We start from the raw sequence: 22057 nt of genomic DNA, 5'->3' as shown, positions 1-22057 counted from the left end.
AGATAGAGACATCAATGATAAGAATCATTGGCCCTAACTGGTTTGGCTCACTGGATAGAGCGTTGGCCTGGGGCCTGAAGGGTCCCAGGTTTGATTCCGGTCAAGGGCATGTACCTTGGTTGTGGGCACATCCCCAGTGGGGGGTGTGCAGGAGGCAGCTGATAGATGTTTCTAACTCTCTATCCTTCTCCTTTCCTCTCTGTAAAAAATCAATAAAATATATATTTTTTTAAAAAGAATCATTGATTGGCTGCCTCCTGCACATTCCCTATTGGGAGTCAAGCCTGCAACCTGAGCATGTGCCCTGACCAGGGATGGAACCATGGCCTCCTGGTTCATAGATTGACACTTAACCACTGAGACACACCAGCCTGGTTTGTCTTGCTTTTTCAAAAATAATCCTGCCATGTTATATCTGTATTTCTAAGTAGTATATTATTTTTTCTTGTTTTTGAGTTTTATTAAAATGCTATTATACTGTCTGCAGCCTTTGCCACTTGCTGCTGTTATTTTTTTAAGTATTTTTTAAAATTGATTTCAGAGAAGGGAGAGAGAGAGAAACATCAATGATGAGAGCCATTGATCGACTGCCTCTGGCATGCTACCACACTGGGGATCGAACCTGCAGCCCAGGCATGTGCCCTTGACCAGAATCGAACCCGGGACCCTTTAGTCTGCAGGCCAGTGCTCTATTAATTGAGCCAAACTGGCTAGGGTGCCACTTGCTGTTTACATTCAACATTGTTTCTAAGATTTATGATTATCAGTTGTTTTCAACCAGAATTCCCCATCTGGACCACAGATCACAGATGATGATTTGACTTCCTATTTTCTTTTAAAATGTTTTTATTGATCTTAGAGAGGAAGGGAGAAGCATAGAGTGATGGAAACATCATTGATTGGCTGCCTCCTGCATGTCCCCTACTGGAGATTGAGCCTGAAATCTGGGCACGTGTCCTGACTGGGAATTAAACCAGCCATCTCTTGGTTCATGGGTTGATGCTCAACCACTAAGCCACAGCAGCTGGGCATGCCTATTATGTTTTTCAAAGATCGTACATATGTAGCACCCTTTAGATACACAGGAAAGGAGCTGTCTCATTATGTACATGGATGCTTTATGCTAGGCAGTGGGGCTTAATTCTCTACTGGAACCTGGTGGAGAAGGGCTGAGCTGTTTCATGTAGGTCTAGTTAATTCATTTTGACTGCTGTAAAATGTTCCATTTGTGAGCATACTTTTCCATATATTCTCCTATGATGGACATTTTGGTTATTTCCGGTTCTTTTGCTATTATTATTGTGAACAATTCTGCTATTACCATCTTGTACATATCTCTGGGTATACATGAATAAACATTTCTCTAATTATACATGTGAGTGGTATTGCTGGGGACTGCCATATTTTATTTCATTTATAAATAATTTTAATTCTGTTTTTAAATATTTTTAAAAATTGTTTTTGAAGAGAGGGGTATGGGAAGAGAGAAAGAGGCTGACAGCGATGTTTAGAGAAACATCAATTGGTTGCCTCCCATACCCTGACTGGGAATCGAACACACAATCTGGGTATATGCCCTGACTCAGGATCGAACCAGCAACCATTCAGTGCTTGGGATGATGCTCAACCAACCGAGCCACACTGCCACATTTTAATGGGGATATTGGTAATCAGGAGTGAGTACAGGACAATTAGAAAAGCTTCACTGTATCATAACCTTTATTTTCTTTATTTTCTTAGGGATTGAAGAGGTTAATGACGATTTGCCAGAAGCACTTTCCTACAGATCCATCAAAATGTGTGGAGTATAATGCCCTGTGAGATCTGTATATAATGCAAAGATAACAACAAGAAACTTAAGGGAGCATGATATGGAATTCTGCAGTTACCAACAGGAATGAAGGAAGAAGAAAACGAGTTTCTAGACTCTGGTTTCTACCTAATGCAACTCGTGGTTTTTTAAGAACTGTCTTGGCTCTCATATCACATCTGACTGCATACTGATTTGTGTCTTGCTTTTATTTTAAATAATTGAAAAGCTAAGTTCTAATAGACTCTTCCCCATAATTTAAATGTGTAAACAGTGGTCACAGAAGGTTTAAAATGACCCTTTCCCTCTAGACCTGAAAGTTGCAGTTGGATTATTAAAAAGAAACATTTGAGGATGACCTTAAATGTTTCTGTAAAATATGAATTTTACATTGTCTTTTATGTTATATTTTTAGAAAATATTTTTATATATTTCAACAAAAATATGGAACCATTTAATGAAACTTATAGTCCTTAAATGTTTCTGAACTTTTGCCATCTTGCAATAGAACTTGAATGTAAATGTTATGACTGTTTACTCAGATGTTATTTTTCTTGCATTTCAAAGCTTGCTTTTATCTTCTAATGAATGTAAAGTTCATATTTGTCATCTCTTGGGACAGATAGAATTAACAGGAAATAGAAATTTGAAAATCAAAGATATATTATACCCACAGAAGTTCAAACTAAACCACAGTGCATAGAGGCCAAGGGGGGAAAATGGACTGTCAAGCCAGCCAAGAATGGGGACATTTTGATGCTTCTGGTTCTTCCTAGAATAGGACTACCTGTAAGTTTCATCCTCATGAGACCTGGGGTGGACTGCTATTCCTAGCTCCATCCCTCTAAGCAGCAGAGAAGGGTGCCATTATTCTCCTCACTGCCTGAGACAGTAGGACCTGGGACCGATTTCAACAAATGAGAACTTCTGAATCTTGTAGTGTCATACCCAGATAATTGTGATGAATCACTGTGCCTGGGGAGTTGAGAGGGCTCAGCTAATAGAGGAAAGTTGGTAATAAATATTAGCAGACCAGCCGAAACCGGTTTGGCTCAGTGGATAGAGCATCGGCCTGCGGACTGAAGGGTCCCAGGTTTGATTCCAGTCAGGGGCATGTACCTGGGTTGCGGGCACATCCCTAGTAGGAGATGTGCAGGAGGCAGCTGATCGATGTTTCTCTCTCATCGATGTTTCTAACTCTCTATCTCTCTCCCTTCCTCTCTGTAAAAAAATCAATAAAATATATTTAAAAATATATATATATTAGCAGACCAGGTGGAGAGGCGGTACCAGATAGTGGTAAGAGTGGGGCTCTGTCCGAACTCAGAACTTCTAGCTTCAAGTTTTAGCTCTCCACCTGACTGAATGACTGTGAGTGAGTAACAATCTTTCTGAGTCTCAGTTTCCTTATCAGTAAGTAGTAGTTAGTAATAGTAGCCCATGCCTCCTGGCATCATTGTTGTGTTACAAGTAAAAAAAAAAAAAAAGCTTGGTACTGCCTGGCAAATAAGAGCTCAGTCAACACTAGCCCTTATCATTAGGGTGAAGCCAAAGTAGCTGTCATGAACCCTGTGGTTACAGGCAGTGTGTGTTCACGTAATGTAACAGTGGTGGTGTTAGCAGCAGCTATGGGAATAGAAACATTTCTTCCACATTTACTATATGCAGGCTCTGGTGCTCTCACTTTGAGCCAGCTCTGTGCTTACAAGGATAGAAGATGTGGGAGCTAGAGTCAGCTGAGTAGGTAAGTGGATGTAGCTTCACAGCCACTTATTCTGGCCCCTCTGGGGAAGGCTTGAAAGCTGGTTTTGGCTACTTGTGTTCCAGGCCTGGGCTTGACTGTTTCTGCTGGTTACTTGCATGGATGGTGGCTGAGGCCTACTGTGCTAGATTGAATCAGGTTCCTCACCCCCCAACCCACCCCACTTCCCATTCTGGAAACTGTTTCTTAGACTTTCCTAAAATAAGACAACAATCTAGACCAGGGGTTTTTCAACAATCTAGCCTCAGCACACTGGTGTGCTGCAAGAACTTTTAAAACATGCAATACCTGACTAGTTAGGGCACTGATCTCTTCCCTTAGATTGTCAAGTAAAAAAAGACAACAGTCAACACAACAATAGCTGTCCAGTGTGAATAAATCAAATTAATGCCTATTTTTTCATCTGATTGACAAAACGTATTTTGTGTGAGCTACAGAACTTTAGTAATTAGTATATGTGTGCCCTAAGATGAAAAAGGTTAAAAATCACTGATCTAGACTTTTGCCATGTAGTCATATTGTATTGGACTTGTTTATAAATATTGTTGACTAAATACTCCCACATGACTTTTTGTTTATTCACCAAGCCACACAAAGCATGGCAGTTAATTTCACGTTCCTTCCCTTTTGTTAGTTAATATGCCACATAAAGAAGAAACCACATCACGTGAAAGCAGTACCTTCTAAAATTGATCAGTGTGGATAGACAGTTGTAACATATTCTACAGGGCTGTGAATGTCAACCATTTTGAGCTTGGTTAGAGGGGGGCATGTTCGAACTTGTAGATCCCTCAAAGAAAAGTTTTCCATTTCCCTGAAACTAAAGATTTCAAATGACTACAAATATCATATGGGTATATTAAAAGAAAGACCTTTTGCATTCTCTGAATCATGAAAATTATAGTTTAGCAGTTACTACATATTGTTCTTAGCGCTTTCTAAAACAATGAAGACATATCTTAAAATTAATCACAATCCTGAAATAACTATTCTTCCCTTTCTTCTTCCCCACCTTCTCAGAATCGTATCCAAAGTTGTGTCTTCTTAATTCAAATTTAGTTAAAACACTGATTTCCACTCAAAAGTCAATATACTACATTTCCCAGGAAGGAGTATTCTTGTCAACACTAAAGACTGAGCGATATTTTTCAGCATTGCAGGACAGAGCCTGCCTGCGGCAGTCTAGAAGTCATGGCTGTGACTTCAATTTTTGGGGAAAATAAAGCTGAAGTCAGAGAGTTGACACAGAGAGAGAGAGAGAGAACCATCCACTTGTAGGAAGGAGGGGAGGTCCTGAGAGACCAGAGCTAGGAAGGAAGCCCACTAATAAGAGACGAAAGGGATCTGCTGTGGGCTCTGAACCCTCAGGATTGGAGGAATAGGAAATAGGATTGATAGCAGTACATTTTTAAAGATGTTTTTATTGATTTCAAGGAGGTCTGTCCATAGAGGGAAAGAGGAAGAACAAAGACAAGCAGCATAGAAGCCTCTATAAGAAAACTGCCAGTCAGGATAGGCTGGCTGTAAATTATGTAAAGCAAGATTAAGCAAGGTATTCTAAAATAAACGGGAGGTCATTTAAAATTAAATGACTACTACATCATGATAAATTTTTCAAAGTGAACATCTCCAAAGTGACTAGCACCCAAGTAAGGCAAGATAATGTTATTAGCACCCCAGAAATCCTTTCATACCTCTTTCTGGTCATAGCCATGTTTTGTTGTTAATCCTCACCCAAGGATATTCTTTCTTTGATTTTTAGAGTGTGGCAGGGAGGGGGAGAGACAGAAACAGTGATGCAAGAGACACATCGACTGGCTGCCTCCCAACCAGGGCCAGGGATCGAACCTGCAATCTGAGACATGTGCCCTTGACCAGGAGGGAAGCTGAAACCCTTCAGTCTGAAGACCAATGCTCTATCCACTGAGCCAAACCGGCTAGGGCATCATAGCCATGGTTTTGATTAAGCTCACAGCTTATTACACAGCACTTTAAAAAGGAACCATAAGTATGTATGTTATAGGGTAGTAAGTAGAGATACATACAAAGGGCTACTCTAAATCATTGTCAAATAGAACCTGGTACCCCTGTCCTATCAGTTTCCAGCTATCCTCCCTGCCCCTCCAAAAACCCTAAGCAACACAGGATATTGACTCAGTGTCTCAGAGAAGATGTCCGAGTATCTCCGATTACTCTGCTAGATGATATATGGCTGTTGTCATTCTTTTTATCTGACAATCTAAGGGAAAAGAGGTCAGTGCCCCTGACTCAATAGTCAGGTATTGCATATCTTAAAAATTCTTGTGGCACATCGGTTGAAATCACTGACCTAGAGGGGTGAGAGGAGAAAAAGTTCAGGGAAGCCTTTGGTGGAGGTGGCATTTGAGCCTTGCAGGCAGATCTGTACGGATCTGATAAGGGGGAGAAGGACCTGCAGTCCTGATGGAGCAGCATGTCTGGAACACAGCAAGCATTCTGGTGTAGCTGGCGGGGTCAGTGCATAGAGAGATCTAGTGATACAGCTAGAAATACAGATGAAGTCCAAATTCAGGTTTAATAACATGGTTTCAAAAAGCTATCGCATAGTATGGAAGGATGGAATAGAGTTAAAATGACCAACTATCTCTTTAAGAATATTTCCAAACTTCTCACATGGTATGGAAGTCTCTTCACATTTGAGCACCTGAATTCCCTCCACTATTTATTTTGCTTGGAATGCTTATACATACTCTTTTTTCCACTAGCTAGCTAGCTTTTATGCATCCTTTGACACTTGGCTCAAATGAAAGCATTTGTCACTTCACCAGAGCTGAATTCCTTCACTTTCCTAATTATCAAAACAAGGCCAGTTCCCTGTGGGGTTCTTCCCATAACATATTGTCTACCCCAACACCTATCACACTATACACACTATGTTAATTACTAACTTCTGTTTTTTACCACTTAGATATGAGCTCCTTGAGATTCATCTCTGTACCTTTGCATCTAAGATGGGATAAATGTTCAGTGCAAGTTTATCAAATATAATAGAGGAGGCTATTTTAATAATCTAAAATAAAAATTTTAGATTATTATTTCCCACATGAAAGTGGGAAATGAAAAGTTTAGGGCAGATACCAAAGCTCATGTGTTTTACTCATAGGAGAAACCTTCAGGACCCCACCCTAAATCTATTCTTATTTTAAGAATAATTTTAATAAACACGATCATCAGATTTTATAATCTATAAAAGTATAGTTTCTAATAAAGAACCTGAATCATTAAGAAAAGGTTAAATTACAGTTGAGCATACTTCAGCTTAAGATATAGACATGTACTATTTCCAAAGTGTTTTCATCCAAATAAACAGGAGGCTTTTTTTTTGCACACATCAGTTTACTGACATTCTGTGATAGACTGTAGCAAAACAGAACGTCATACACTGTTTGTGAGGGTGTAAATTGATACAACTTTTATGGATATTATTTATCACCAGCTCTAGAAATTTAAAAGGGGGGATATTCTTTGGCCCAGTAAATCTACTTATAAAAAGTTACCTTGCAGATACACAGGGTGTCCCCCAAAAATGTATACACACTTCGAATAATTACAAAGGCAGTGTTTATTAAAATACATTTCATTTTCCAATACTTCATTGAAGAGACTGTCTTTATTGTATGCTCTTGCCTTCTTTTTTCAAATATTGAGTGTAATGGCTTGGGGTGATTTCTGGGGTCTCTGTTATGTTCTACTGATCTATATTCCTGTTCTTGTGCTAATACCAAGCTGTTTTGATTACAGTGGCTTTGTAGTATAATTTGATATCATCCCTCCTACTTTATATTTCTTTCTCAAGATTGCTGAGGCTATTTGGGGTCTTTTTTGGTTCCATATATATTTTTGGAGTATTAGTTATTGAAATATGCCATTGGTATTTTAATAGGGATTGATTTGAATCTATAGATTGCTTTGGGTAGTATGGACATTTTGATTATGTTAATTCTTCTATTCCATGAGCATGGTATATTCTTACATTTGTTTGTATCTTCCTCTATTTATTTCAATGTCCTGTAGTTTTCTGAATACAGGTCATATACCTCCTTGGTTAAGTTTATTTCAAGGTATCTTATTTTTGTTGTTGCAATGGTAAATGGGATTTTTTTAGTTTTTCTTTTTAATTTTTTTTTTAATTGATTTCAGAGAGGAAGGGAGAGGGAGAGATAGAAACATCCAATGATGAGAGAGAATCATTGATCAGCTGTCTCCTTCACCTCCCACACTGGGAATTGAGCCCACAACCTGGGCACGTGCTCTAGTCGGGAATGGAACCATGACCTCCTGGTTCAGAGGTTGATGCTCAACCACTGAGCCACTCTGGCTGGACTTAGTTTCTCTTCCTAAGAGTCCATTATTGTGTATAAAAGTGCCATTGATTTCTGGATTTTAATTTTGCATCCTGCTGCTTTGCCAAACTCATTACTAATAAGCCTACTAGGTTTTTTTTTTGGTGGAGTTTTTAGGGTTCTCTATGTACAATACCATGTTATCTGTGAATAATGCCATAAATGGTGTTGGGAAAACTAGACAGGTACATGCAAACAAATGAAACTAGACCACCAACTTACACCAAACACTAGAATCAACCCAAAATGAAAAAAAGACTTAAATGTAAGTTGTGAAACCATAAAAATCCAAGACGAAACCATAGGTAGCAAAATATCAGACATCTCTCATAGCAGTATGTTTGCTGATACATCTCCTAGGGCAAAGGAAACAAAGGAGAAAATAAACAAATGGGACTACATCAAAATAAAAAGCTTCTGCACAGCAAAAGAAACCATCAGCAAAATAACAAGCCCACTGCAGGGGAGAACATATTTGCCAATGATACATCTGATAAGAGGTTAATTTCCAAAATATATACTAGTAAAGAACTCATACAACTTAACAGAAGGAAGACAAACCATTCGGTTAACAAATGAGCAAAGGACCTAAATAGACACTTCTCCAAGGAGGACATACAGATGGCCCTGTACATAAAAAATGCTCAAAGTCACTAGTCATCAGAGAGATGCAAATTGAAACGATAATGAGGCATCACCTCACACTTGTCAGAATGGCTACCATTAACAAAACAACAAACAAGTGCTGGAGAATATGTAGAGAAAAGGGAACCCTAATAAACTCTTAGTACATTGCTGGTGGGAATGCAGAGTGGTGCAGCCACCATGGAAAAAGAGCATGGAGTTTCCTCAAAAAAATAAAAAATGGAACTGCTGTTTGACTCAGTGATCCAAATTCTGGGAATATATCCTAAGAATCCTGAAACACCAATCTGAAAAAATATATGTTCGTAGCACTGTTTACAATAGCTAAGATCTGGAAACAGCTCAAGTGCCCGTCAGAGTGGATAAAAAAGATGTAGTACATTTACACAATGGAAAACTATGCAGCTGTAAAAAAGAAGGATCTCCTACTTTTTGAGACAGCAAATAGGGACCGAGAGAGTATTATGCTAAGTGAAATAAGCCAGTCAGAGAAAAACAAATATCACATGATCTCATTATGCAGAATCTAGTGAATAAAATAAACTGAACAAAATAGATCCAGAGACACAGAAGCGTGGAACAGAATGATGAATCTCCGAGGGAAGGAGGGGCAGAAAGAGATTACCCAAAGAACTTACATGCATATATGCATAACCCATGGACACCGACAATAGTGTAGTGAAGGCCCAGGGGAGATGGGGTGGGGTAGATGAAAAAATAAGGGGACACCTGTAATACTTTCAACAATAAAGATACATTTAAAAATAAAACAAAAGAATACATTTTTCAAAATGGAATATAATCTACAGACACTGTAATTGTTTGTCAACACCTTTCAAACTGATGTCCGTTCTGGTCCAGGCACTGCTAACAAAAAGCAATGGAATCGCAAACATCTAGAAACGTTTCATTTGGTATTTGAGTGCATTCTTGTTCAATGGCTACTCTCAATTCCGAGACGATTGCCAGTTTTGTAACATAGACTTTATCTCTTAAGTATCCCCATAAAAGTTGAGAGGTGTGAGGTCTGGTAAAGGAGGAGGGTATTCTGCAAAACCCCTTCGTCCAATCCACCTGTTTGGCAAGATCTCATCAAGGTAGGATCTTACACCACAATGATAGTGTGGGGGAGCCACATCTTGCTGAAAATAAACAACTGCAAAGACCTCTCTAATGCGTGACATGAAAAATTGTTGCAGTAAGTTCAAGTAAGTGGGACCAGTCACAATAGCATCAAAAATAATGTCCAATTAATCCTCCTGATGATAAACCACACCACACTGTAACTCCTGGTAAATTAACATGATGTTTTGTGGGGAAGCACGGGACTTGGTTGGAATGTTTGTAAGGATTTTTTGAAAGGTCAGGGGCCTCTGCAGCAGCCTCTATTTTGACTTTTCCAAACAAGTCTGATCCCCTGGGGTGTTTTGCTAGAATCTTTGTTTACCCTTTAAAGACCTGACCTTGTAGAAGCATATACTTTCTCACGGATACTTGCCCTGCTGATTGTATCTAGAGGTTAATTTGAGTTTAAGCTGTTATTACAATAAAAAGCCAACAAAGCAGGTGAACAGGACTGCTTTGACTACTGAAGTAAGAGTCCCTTAGCCCTCTCTTTCACAGAAACCTGTGTTGGAGTAACCTGTTCATCCATCGCTCAGGGGCGGCTGACCCCGCCATGTGAGGAGGCCAGGAATGCAACAAAACACAGTGGAACCCTCGAAAACGAAGAGGAAGAAAACTAAAGTAACTGTGCAGTAAGTTATTGGAGCCTGCCTGGGATTTCCAAGTTCGAGGAAATTCTTTCTCAGCTAAGATTTCATAATGGGACAACAGTTGTTCACAAAACAGCAGCAATACATGACAGTGCTGAAACAGTTATTAAACCCAGATGGTGCCTCTGTTGCAGAGGAACAACTGAAAAACTTTTTCTTGACCTAAAATAGTCTTTAAATCATTTCAGTAGGCTCTAAAATGCCTCAAATGTTTATTTTCTCTCATAAAAATAATTTATACTTAAAATATATAAAAACTGTCAAATAAAAAAATAATAATTATATTCTATTTATATATACATATTAAATAAAATCTAATATGCTTTCATTTATAACTAATTGTTATAAATTATAATATTCTGGAATATTGTGTTTTACAAAAAACACAAAATTCCATATTTAATTATTCTATAAAATTTCTAAATTTACAAAAACACTAACAAAAAATAATTTTATTATAAAACTAAAAAATAATTATATTGTTTTTATAACTTTTATTAAAAATGTTACTAATTCTTGCCCTAACCGGTTTGGCTCAGTGGATAGAGCTTCGGCCTGCAGACTGAAGGGTCCCAGGTTCAATTCTGGTCAAGGGCATGTACCTTGGTTGCAGGCACATCCCCAGTAGGGGGCGTGCAGGAGGCAGCTGATTGATGTTTCTTTCTCGTCAATGTTTCTAACTCTCTATCCCTCTCCCTTCCTCTCTGTAAAAAAATCAATAAATATATATTTTTTTAAATGTTACTAATTTTTAAACTTTTTGTTTTTCAAATATAAAAAAGCATTTTTAAAGCAATTTAATAAATTAAGTATTTCTCTCAGCAAGCAATCTGGCCTGTGGTAATCTAACTAATGCTACGGTGCCTCCCATCCCTCCATGTAAACAAAATAAGCAGTAAAATTCCTCTGCTGAGGCATTTCATTAAAAAGTTTATTAAAAAAATCATGCCCATTTAACAGTCCTAGGGGACCAACAAGTTATAAATGAAAATCGACATAGGCACTTACAAGCCAACCATATTAACATTCTGATACACCATGCGTCTAAAGCTAGTTACATTGGCTATACAAACATACCTAAGGTTTAAACTAAAAAAAAAAATAAAATAAATCCCCCACGACCTCAAGTACTAGGCTTGTCAATCCAAAAAGCTTTATAAAAATTAGGCCATATTACATAAGACATTGGGGGGGTAGGGGAGGCCAGGGGATTGTCAAGGGTGGGGGAAAAAAGGAGACATATGTAATACCCTTTGTAATACTTTAAGCAAAAAAAAAAAAAAGAAAAGAAAAAAATTAAATAACAAACAAATAAACAAAAAATTAGGCCATATTTTCAGCCCTTTAAAATTGTGGCACAATTTCTACCAAAACTGCTCTAGCCACTATAATATAACTTTTACTAATAATCTTACTGACAATAGCCTGATTTACACCACTCACCCCTATGTCTTTGCTATGGGCCCTAATCTACTAATAAGCCATAATTCATTTTTCTGATACAGATTTTTTAAAAAGCTTATTTTACGTCCTGTATTACCACCCAAAATATTACTTCATTAAACATCAGCACTATTATGGTACTTAAAAAACAAACAGAAATCCTAATATCTGTTAATCTCACCAAAAAATGACAAGGCTCATCAGCTATCAAAGTCTTAAAAAAAGCATTAAGCCAATTATGGCCCAAAAGATTTTTGGGAATACTCCCTGCAGCCATTATGTTGGTTGTTGTTGTTATTACTACTGCCAGCATCGCTGTGGCAGCCCTTTCTAAATCTGTGCAAACAGCCACATTTGTAGACAATATGGCCTACAATATAACTAAAAATTTCACTATACAACAGCATGTAAATAAAATATTAGCTAAACTACAAGCAATAAAGGCAGCCATTAAATATCCAAAAGAAAACACCACAAACGCTATAGCATACAGGTAAGTGCTTAATTGCAATTAAAAACATAAGCACATATATATCACCCCTTTAAAATAAAACAATAGTCACCATCATTAAATTAATATTAAAAAATCTATAAAAAGTCTTTCATAATAACCTTACTAAAAAAAACATATTACAAAGGCAAATTAAAAAATCCTTACTTGCTATCAATAAACATAACAGACTACTGCTTAAAATACAATAAAAAACATTTAAAATAAATAAACCACATGGTTTCCTAAAATCAACACCTCATCGAACTAACCATTGCTGTCATTGTAATTCTCTTTTTCTTATAATCTACAAAATCAAAACCCGAGCAATAAATGTGCTTTGCAAACCCCAACCTTCCAAAGCAGAAAGTTCATCATCTCCCTCTGTCTTCTGCAGCCAGCAAAACACAAGAGAGGTGGGAAGCACAGGACTTGGGTGGAATGTCGGAGGATTCTCTAAAACAGTGGTTCTCAACCTTCCTAATGCCTCGACCCTTTAATACAGTTCCTCATATTATGGTGACCCCCAATTTCATTGTTACAAATGGAACATAATTAAAGCATAGTGATTAATCACAAAAACAATATGTATTTATATGTGTTTTCTGATGGTCTAAGGCGCCCCTGTGAAAGGGTTGTTCGACCCCCAAAAGGGTCTCGACCCACAGGTTGAGACCCGCTGCTCTAAAAGGTCAGGGGCCTCTGAGGGGACCTTGCTTAAGGCAGCAGCCCCTACATTGACTTTTCCAAACAAGTCCAATCCCCTGGGGTGTTTTGCTAGACTATCTATGTTTAGTCTTTAAAGACCTGACCTTGTAGAAGCATATACTTTCTCAAAAATACTTGCCCTGCTGACTGTATCTAGAGGTTAATCTGAGTTCAAGCTGGTATTTTTTTTAAAAATATATTTTATTGATATTTTACAGAGAGAAAGGGAGAGTTAGAAACACTGATGAGGGAGAAACATCGATCAGTTGCCTCCTGCACAATCCCTACTGGGGATGTGCCCGCAACCAAGGTACATGCCCTTGACCAGAATCGAACTTGAGACCCTTGAGTCCACAGGCTGACGCTCTATCCATTGAGCCAAACTGGTTAGGGCTCAAGCTGTTATTACAATAAAAAGCCAACAAGGCAGGTGAATAGGACTGCTTTTACTACTGAAGTAAGAGTCCCTTAGCCCTCTCTTTCACAGAATCCTGTGTTTGAGTAATTTTTCATCCATCGCTCAGGGGCTGCTGGTCAGCCCTGGCAAAGTTCCACCATAACATGTAGATTCTCAGTTCCCCAGAAGGTGCAGTTGTAGTGGTTAATCGAACCATTTAATTTAAATGTTGCCTCATGACTTCAATCTTTGTTGGAAAGTGTGCACCTACTACACATCTTGCCAAGTACCATTCGTAATACTCCACTCTTAGGTCCGATCATCTTCATTGATTGCATGGACTAATCTTGGAAGTCACTTTTCCAATGGTAGCACTTTAAAATACGATGGGCAATTTTGAAATTCCTACACCACAACTTGTTTGCTGCACAGATTTTCTTGGACTTTGGAGATACATTTCCAGTACCCTTTCTTGCTTTGTGGGGCTTGTCGATGTCTGTGGTTTTCCGGAACGCTTTTTGTGGACATTCTGAATACTAGTTCCATCGGCTTCAAACTTATCTCTAATTCAAGTAATGGTAAGTCTCCTAGATGGATCTGTTTGAAACTCCCTCATAAATTGTCTTTGTACTCCAACTGCATTTTCAAACTTCCAGTAGCATTTTAGGATGAATTTCCTTTGTTCAAATCTGAGTCTGGCTGCCATCATTAATTCCAATGGGTTAAATCTGAAAAGAAAGAAACATCAATGGAGCTAGCAGCTGTTAAAGTGTGTATACATTTCTTTGTTAATCCTCATGCAAAGATATTTTTTCATTGATTTTTAGAGAGAATAGAAGGGAGGGGGGAGAGACAAAGAGAGAAACATCAATGTGCGAGAAACACATTGATTGGTTGCCTCCCGCAAGCGCCCTGACCAGGGCTGGGGATTGAGCCTACAACCAAGGTACATGCCTTTGAGTGGAATCATACTTGTGAACCTTCAGTCTGCAGGCCAGCACTCTATCCAGTGAGCCAAACCAGCTAGGGCATGTGGTCTAAATGATTTCTGGAACTTCCAAAAATACTATCCTTGAAGAAGCAAGATTTGTCATCCGAGCACATACATATATGTATGTCTTCTTCAGCTCACATATACTCAAAACTGTTACACCTTCAAACACTGTCTCACAGGCATCTCACACTCACACCCACCCACCCTCATTCACAGAAAGGACACAGTTATTTAGGTGCTTATGGTAGAGGTGACTGAGACACTTAGGCACTGCACTTCAGGGACTTTGTAAAAAAGATGTCAGTACCAGTGATACCATTATAATTAACTTAGTTATTAATAACAGGAAAGGAGCAAAGGGAAGGCCAAATATTATTGGCATGTAACTTGTGCAGCTTTGCTAGAGAGCTGCAGTTTAATAGTAACACTACCCAGTGAGCCACCAGTCTAGTCCCTGCAGGTCATGGGGGAAGGGATTGGATGAGGGGGAGAAGGGGAGATAGACACACGCCCAGTCAAGTTTGGGTGAAACAGGGAAGGTACTTTTGGCTGTCTGTCACGCCTGGAAACAGATCATTGACCAGAGTAGGCATGGCCACTGTAAGCATGGGAAGATTTGGGATATTTAATCCCCTGAACAAAGGAGTTCACTCTTCTTGGCTCCTGGCCCTCTTGATTTTTGGGGGACTCTTGTTGCAGGGGGTGTGCTCTTTGCTCCCCTGCGTTTGTCCACAGGGCTCACAGCTATGTGAACCACACAATGGACTAATGGACTGCATTTAGCCTAATGCTAAACTGGACCCAATTCCAACATGGAACAGAAGCTCTGGACACTGGCTTTGCTTTTAGCTCTACTAAATCCCCAGCTGCACTTATTCCAGGTCTGGATTTAGGGAAATGGGACTTCGGAAAACAAGGTATATAATATGTAATTCCATGCAAATAAAAATCACTCATCCTCAAAAAAGAAAGAAAGAAAGAAAGAAAGAGAGAGAGAGAGAAAGAAAGAAAGAAAAAAGAAAGGAAGGAAGGAAGGAAGGAAGGAAGGAAGGAAGGAAGGAAGGAAGGAAGGAAGGAAGGAAGGAAGGAAGAAAGAAAGAAAAAGAAAGAAAGAAAGCGAGCCTCAATCCCTCTGGAGGTGGAGCCTGAACCCAAAGCACAGCAAGAACTGCAGTCTGTGACAGAGTTGCGGAGGCCGGCAAGGCCTGGGTTAAACTCAAATGTGGGGGCGTTACAACTGTTCCTGCACTCAAAAGAGTAGTCGGAGCTGCTCTTGGTATCAAGTCAGGAACAGGAGGTGAGGGGGGCTTCAGGGCAGTGCTCAGAGCCACTAGGAGTGATGAGCTGAAGTCACATTCTCGCAGAGTCCGTGCCACAGTTGTGGAAGCCAGCTGGGCCTGGGCCAGACTGGAATGTGGGGGTGGATAAGGGAACAGCGCCACATCAGGACTTCTTAGAATTTCTCTGGGAAACCTTCCGCTGAGGTAGCGACAGGTGCCTGCTCCAGCAGCTACTTTCCAGCCTGCTGTGATTTGGGGAAGTTGGCCTTTTCTTCACGGAAATGAGGCTCAATCCCTCTAAGGTTGCCACAGAGGCAGAGTCCGAGCCCTCAGCAAAGCAAGAACCTGAATCTTGGGCAGGGGGTGTGAAAGCTGGTAAAGCCTGGACCACACTCAGATGTGGGGGCAGATCTCCCAGCCTCAAGGCACAAGTCTGAGTGCCTCTTGGTGTCAAATCAGAAGAGAAACCCGAGGTGAAATGGGTTTCAGGGCAGTGACCAGAGCCACTAGGAGCGACTGAGCAGGAGTCACATTCTCACCTGGTGTGGGTGAGGTGGGTGTCATCTCTGCTGGAATCACAGTTGTTAACTGAAGCGTCTCACAGGTGCTGCCGCCACACCAACTGCCTAGAGCTGTGGTCGGCAAACTGCGGCTCGCGAGCCACATGCGGCTCTTTGGCCCCTTGAGTGTGGCTCTTCCTAAGCCTTAGGAGTACCCTAATTAAGTTAATAACAATGTATCTACCTATATAGTTTAAGTTTAAAAAATTTGGCTCTCAAAAGAAATTTCAATCGTTGTACTGTTCATATTTGGCTCTGTTGACTGAGTTTGCCGACCACTGGCCTAGAGGCTCCGTTCTCCTGGGCCTTCCAATGGCTGGGATGGGAGGTGGGCTGGCATCCCTGGGTCCTCCTGCCGGCACCCATACTGCTGATGGCCACTGTGGGCAGTGGCTTGATTTACCAGCCCAAGGATAAAGAAGAGGACTTGAGGAGTAGTACACCCCAATCGGGAGCCCAGCCGAGGCTTTGTGCAGGGCTATTTCACACCACTGACCACTCTTATCCCTTCTCCATCTCCTTATTTCCATTCACTACAATTGTTTTTACCTTAAAGTGAACACCTATTGTTGCTGCAAGTTCTGGACATCAAGAGCAGGCTAGCCTTGCCCACACTATTCTCCCCAATGATGATGATCTTCAGGGTGGCCGGCACATCCTCGACCATCCTGTCCCTTGTCAGCTTCAAACCTAGCTGCTCCATCTGGCTCTCAACCCCTTAGGGAGAGCTGCTTATGCATGAGGTGGGGGTCCTGCCGATACACTGGCGACCCATGTGCCGGAACCAAAAACAAGGAGGGCTGGTCAGGAGTGCAGAGCACGGGGAAACACTAGTGCCCTCCAACCGGAACCCTCTAACCCAGCAGTTCTCAAGCTGTGGGTCGCAACCCCTTTGGGGGTCGAACGACCCTTTCACAGGGGTCACCTAAGACCATCGGAAAACACATACATAATTACATATTGTTTTTGTGATTAATCACTATGCTTTAATTATGTTCAATTTCTAACAATGAAATTGGGGGTCACCACAACATGAGGAACTGTATTAAAGGGTCGTGGCATTAGGAAGGTTGAGAACCACTGCTCTAACCAGTGCCAACAGGGGAACTAGGGGCAGTGCACACCAGCGGCAGTGACAGTGGCAGGTGGTGGTGTTGCATGAACAAGCTCCTGCCAAGCTGCCGGCACCAACCACAGGGGCATGGGATGGGCGAGAAAGGGGTGCATGGATGTACTGGGGCCCCAGGTATCAAAGCAAAAGGCGGGGCAACTGGAGCAGAAAGAGGCGGAGGGGCAGCACTGGATGTGGAAGCAGCAGCAAGGCTGAGACGTACAGGAGGGAATGGCCTAAGCATCCAGCTCTGATTTGTGGGATGGGCCTTGTGGTTGAACTCAGGGCCAGCGGAAGGGTGTGACCAGCACACCCAGCAGTGAGTCTGAGGGACCCTTTATTTTCTGGTAGAACTTTTGAAAGAGAGTAAGACAGAAGGTGGGCAGTGGGGCCCAAAAAGAGGCTTGGTCCTGCCCATCTCAAGTGCAGGGTTCTGCTCCACCATTTGGTGACTAGAGGCAAGGGGGAATGACTCTGGGCTGGAAATCTGCACACTTGCAGCTTGGTCTGGCAGTATGGGGGACGCAAACATAAGGACTAGCACAAGCCTGGGTGAAGGCCCCACCCAGCTGGGCCAGCCATGCTGAAAGATTGGAGTGCCAAGAAGGGCCGATTTTGTTTAATCCCCTCCTACATAAGGTGGAGGCGAGGGGGTGCCAGCAACCTAGGCACAATAAGAACCATCTAGTTTATTTTCCCTGCTATAGGAAAATACTATCTTGTTTTGTTTTGGTTAATCCTCACCTAAGGATATTTTTTCATTGATTTTTAGGGAGAGTGGAAAAGAGAGGAAAAGACAGAAACATCAATGTGAGAGAAATACATTGATTGGTTGCCTCCTGCATGAGCCATCACTGTGGCCCCAGGTCAGTGAGGAGCCTGCAACCCAGGTATGTGCCCTTGCCTGGAACTGAACCCAGGACCCTTTGGTCTGCAGGCCGATACTCTATCCACTGAGCCAAACAGGGTAAGGCGGAAAATACTATCTTGTTCTCTTCTGATTTCTACCATGAACATTTATACTTTAAAATTTATAAAGAGGATTATATAAATCATTCTTCTTCCTCCAAAGTACATAATGCAAAAGTACCACAGAATGTTCTTCACAATTTACTATTATGGAAGATTAAAGGCCTGGTGCACAAGATGCCTGCATCCTCTCACAGTCCAGGAGTCCTGGGGGCGGAGGGAGGGGGCGGGATTGTCCAACTGACGGCTTAAGCCATCAGGACTTCTTTAGCGCTGCTGCAGAGGCAGGAGAGGCTCCTGCCACCGCAGCTGCGTTCACCACGGCTTGTGGCTGAGAGGTGCTCCCCCTGTGGGAGGGCAATGACCACCAGGGGGCAGCTCCTGCCCCCTGGTGGTCAATGAGCATCACAGTGATGATCGGTCCGCTGTTCAGTCGATTTGCATATTAGCCTTTTATTATATAGGACTGGAGGAATTACTAGCCCTGGATCATCTGTTCCATGAAGATGATTTAAAATAAACTAGGTTAAAAAAATCCACTTTATAAAGTTATATTTGCAGACAGACAACAATTCTCCCCCAATTCTTATTTTCCATAAAGGCTATCCTTAGCTTCCACAAAGCTCCATAATCAGAATAGGTCTTCACTGTTAACACTTCTATTATACCAGGTTATATTTTTGTCTATCTCACAATCTATTGTAAATTGTACAGTATATAGTACATTTCTCAATAAAATTCTAAAAATAAAACACCCTCTGTTTAAGTTACTATTTCCCCATACTCCCTGAATATCCTCATTATAGTCAGAATGTCTGCAGCCTTTTTCCCATAAAAATGTAGAAACTTGAGTTGAATCCTTTAAAAACTCCACCTGCTGTCCTCATCTACCTGAGACTATGCATAAATTTGCCCTTATCCAGAATACTAGAGTCCTGGTGCATGAATTCTTGCATGGATGGGGTCCCTCGGCCTGGCCAGTGACGGGAGCCAATAGGGGCTGTCTTGCCCAGTCTGGGGGGAGGGACCACAGGAGGTTGGCCCGCCAGGGGAGGTAGGCTGTGGGAGCACATTAACCACCAGGGGGCAGCTCCTGCATTGAGCATCGCTCCCTTGGTGGTCAGTGTGTGTCACAGCTACTGGCCAGTCATCTGGTCGTCCAGTCGTAACAGTTGCTTAGGCATTTATATATATACTAGAGGCCCGTTGCAGGAAGATTCTTGCAAGAATAGGGCTTCCTGTGGCTGGAGCGAAGCAGAGAAGGGAGCGAAGCCCGCGCTTCGCTCCCACTCCGAGCCGCTGAGGCTGGTTTCCCTCCCGCTCCACCACCCGGCTGGTTTCCCTCCTGCCTCCTGCCTCCGCCTCCTTGGCTCCGTTCCTGTCTCCACCGCCTTTACTTTGCTCCCTTCTGCTGCGCTTCACTTCCACGTTGTCTTCATTTCAGTCTTCGCTCCCAGCTGGTATATGCAAATTAACCACCATCTTGGTTGGGTTAATTTGCATATAGTCGCCCTGATTGGCTGGTGGGCGTAGCGAAGGTATGGTCAATTAGCATCTTTGTCTTATATTAGTGTAGATATAGATGTTTTTCATCCATCCACCTGAATCTAGCAATAAGTACCTTCAAAGGCTGGCTCTCCTTTACTGTTCCCAAAGAAGCTTTTAATCTGACCTGATTACCACTCCTCAAACCCCTCTCTGCCTTACTGGCAGTTCCCAGAATGCACTATGGAAATGAAGGCTAAGGCAGGGAACCTCTTCCCCATCAGACTCAGTTATAAGCACCACTCCCTCTTGAAAGTATTTTCAGACCCCACTCTAAGGCCTTCAGATCAACCCAGGCATGTTTTTATTATCACTAGAGGCACAGTGCACAAAATTCGTGCATGGTAGGGTCCCAGCGGCTGCCTGCCACTGGCTGGGGGCTCCCTTCTCACCCACCTTGGCCAGCACTGCCTGCTCACCTGCTCCACCATCCCGCCATGGTCCCAGTCTCATCAGGGCCCAATAGGCCCTGCACCACGTCACCAACACCCGCTATGTTTCTGCTGCCCCCTGGTGGTCAGCACACATCTAAATCCCAGTTGGTCGAACTCCTGCTGAAGGCACAATTTGCATATTAGCCTTTTATTATATAGGACTAAAGGCCCCATGCACGAAATTCGTGCACGGGTACGGTCCCTAAGCCTGGCCAGAGATCAGGGCCTGCAGGCAGGAGCGTTGGGCATCTGCCCCCTGGTGGTCAGTGCACTTCTTAGCAACCAGTCGTTAGGGCTTAAGAACTGCTGGCAGCTTGAACATGACGCTAAAACACCAGCTTTGAAAGCACACAGACGGAGGTAACACCGGAGTCACCTCTTCTTGCCAGGAAACCCCACGTCTCTGGGGGGTATGACCTGTGGGGTCCACGGCCCAGGAAGGGAAAAGCTTCTTTCCGCTCCACCCCCGGCTCAGAGGCAGCCAGTGCACTGGGCCACAGGTGACACGGGTCGGCCACCGGGGACCCGGCAACTTTCCCGACACACGATCAACGGCGGGGAGAGAAAAACGTCCTCGGGTCCAAGGCAGACGGAGGCTGACAGTCGGTGAAAGAATGGCGAGCAGAGAGGAAGAGGCGAGCAGAGAGGAAGAGCCCGAGGCCCGGCGACCCGAGGCAGATAAAGGAAAGCGGCGGCGGGCGCGCAGGAAACAGAGGGGCTCACTGTCCCCTGCCGGCGGGAGGCCCGCACTGCACCTCCCTTCCGCCTGGAGTCCGAGGACGCCGGCGGCTCGGGGGACCGACCGGCCCGGGACCTCCCGCCCCACTGCGACGCGGCCTAAAGCCGCGGTCTCCCGTCCAAATGCCCCCGCGGAGGCGCTCCCGCCCCGCCTCCCGTCCCGGTGCCCCCGGGGCGCCACTTACCCGGTCCGCCAGGCCGACCCTCCCCATGGGCCGCAGCGGCGCACCAAGGCCCCGGCGCCGCGCTGAGGGCAGGCTGGCGCACTCGGCGTCAGCCCGTGACGGCCCGACCGCAGCCGGCGCCAACTCCTACGCCGAGTCCGCAGGGCGCGTGCGGGCGCGGGGTCAGGGAAGCGAGCGGCAGGCAGAGAGGCACTCACCGTCCCCTGCCGGCGGGAGGACCGCACTGCACCTCCCTTCCGTCGGCGTCCTTCTCTTCTGCCGAAAGGTGTCGCAGTGACTCAAGTTTGTGAAATTTCAGACTCCCAGGAGAGCCTTGCAGTGACCCCAGATAGTAAGGAAGAGAAATGGTCCAAGGCTGGAAAGATCGTCTTTGGGAGCCAACTGTGTTCTAACAGGAAAGATGGGGAGAATCCCTCCTAGCCCTTCGTTCTCATTCATTCAAAACCATTCCATTCATCTGTAGGCACAGTGCTGAACATTTCTCACGATAGGAGAGATGAATGGAAAAGCTGATGCAAAAGAAACGGCAACAAGCATTGGATTAACTGTACGACTAAGGAAACAATAGATATATATGGAGTTTAACGTTACATAAATGTATAAAGCCCCTCAATTAAAAAATGATATAACACAAGTTGAGAGGAAAAAGAAAATGGGACTTGTGTAAATATGATTTTCATATCTATAACTGGGGGTTAAATATTTCAAGCTGATAAATCAAAGAGTAGAGATATAAGTATATCTTAGGACAAAGGAACATACTGAGAAAGAATATAATCAACTAAAATCTAGCAATTAAGAAAAAGGAGAAAATAAAGACATATAGTAA

The 22057-nt window shown here is 42.7% G+C and overlaps 1 protein-coding gene and 1 long non-coding RNA gene across 3 annotated transcripts in view; one reads left to right on the top strand and one right to left on the bottom strand.

Annotated features, from left to right (window-relative positions):
* The window catches only part of PRPF18 (pre-mRNA processing factor 18), a 37964-nt gene extending 29136 nt beyond the window's left edge, over window positions 1-8828 (top strand). For both annotated transcript variants that reach the window (XM_070391479.1, XM_070391477.1), the window contains one exon: window positions 1741-8828. In XM_070391479.1, the coding sequence (XP_070247580.1) occupies window positions 1741-1821 (81 nt within the window). In that variant the 3' untranslated portion in view covers window positions 1822-8828. The remainder of the gene's footprint in view (window positions 1-1740) is intronic.
* A 2456-nt stretch (window positions 8829-11284) lies between these two features.
* On the bottom strand, window positions 11285-21358 carry LOC138992618 (uncharacterized). The gene is made up of 2 exons (XR_011468110.1): window positions 21229-21358; window positions 11285-14140 (listed from the first exon to the last, which is right to left on the bottom strand). It is a non-coding gene; the product is annotated as an uncharacterized lncRNA (long non-coding RNA).
* Window positions 21359-22057: the final 699 nt, after the last annotated feature.

Source organism: Myotis yumanensis, unplaced genomic scaffold (assembly GCF_028538775.1).
Source record: "Myotis yumanensis isolate MYYU_CA2020_CCGP unplaced genomic scaffold, mMyoYum1.0.hap1 SCAF_1, whole genome shotgun sequence".
NCBI lineage: Eukaryota > Metazoa > Chordata > Mammalia > Chiroptera > Vespertilionidae > Myotis > Myotis yumanensis.
This window is presented reverse-complemented; position numbering and strand designations above follow the sequence as displayed.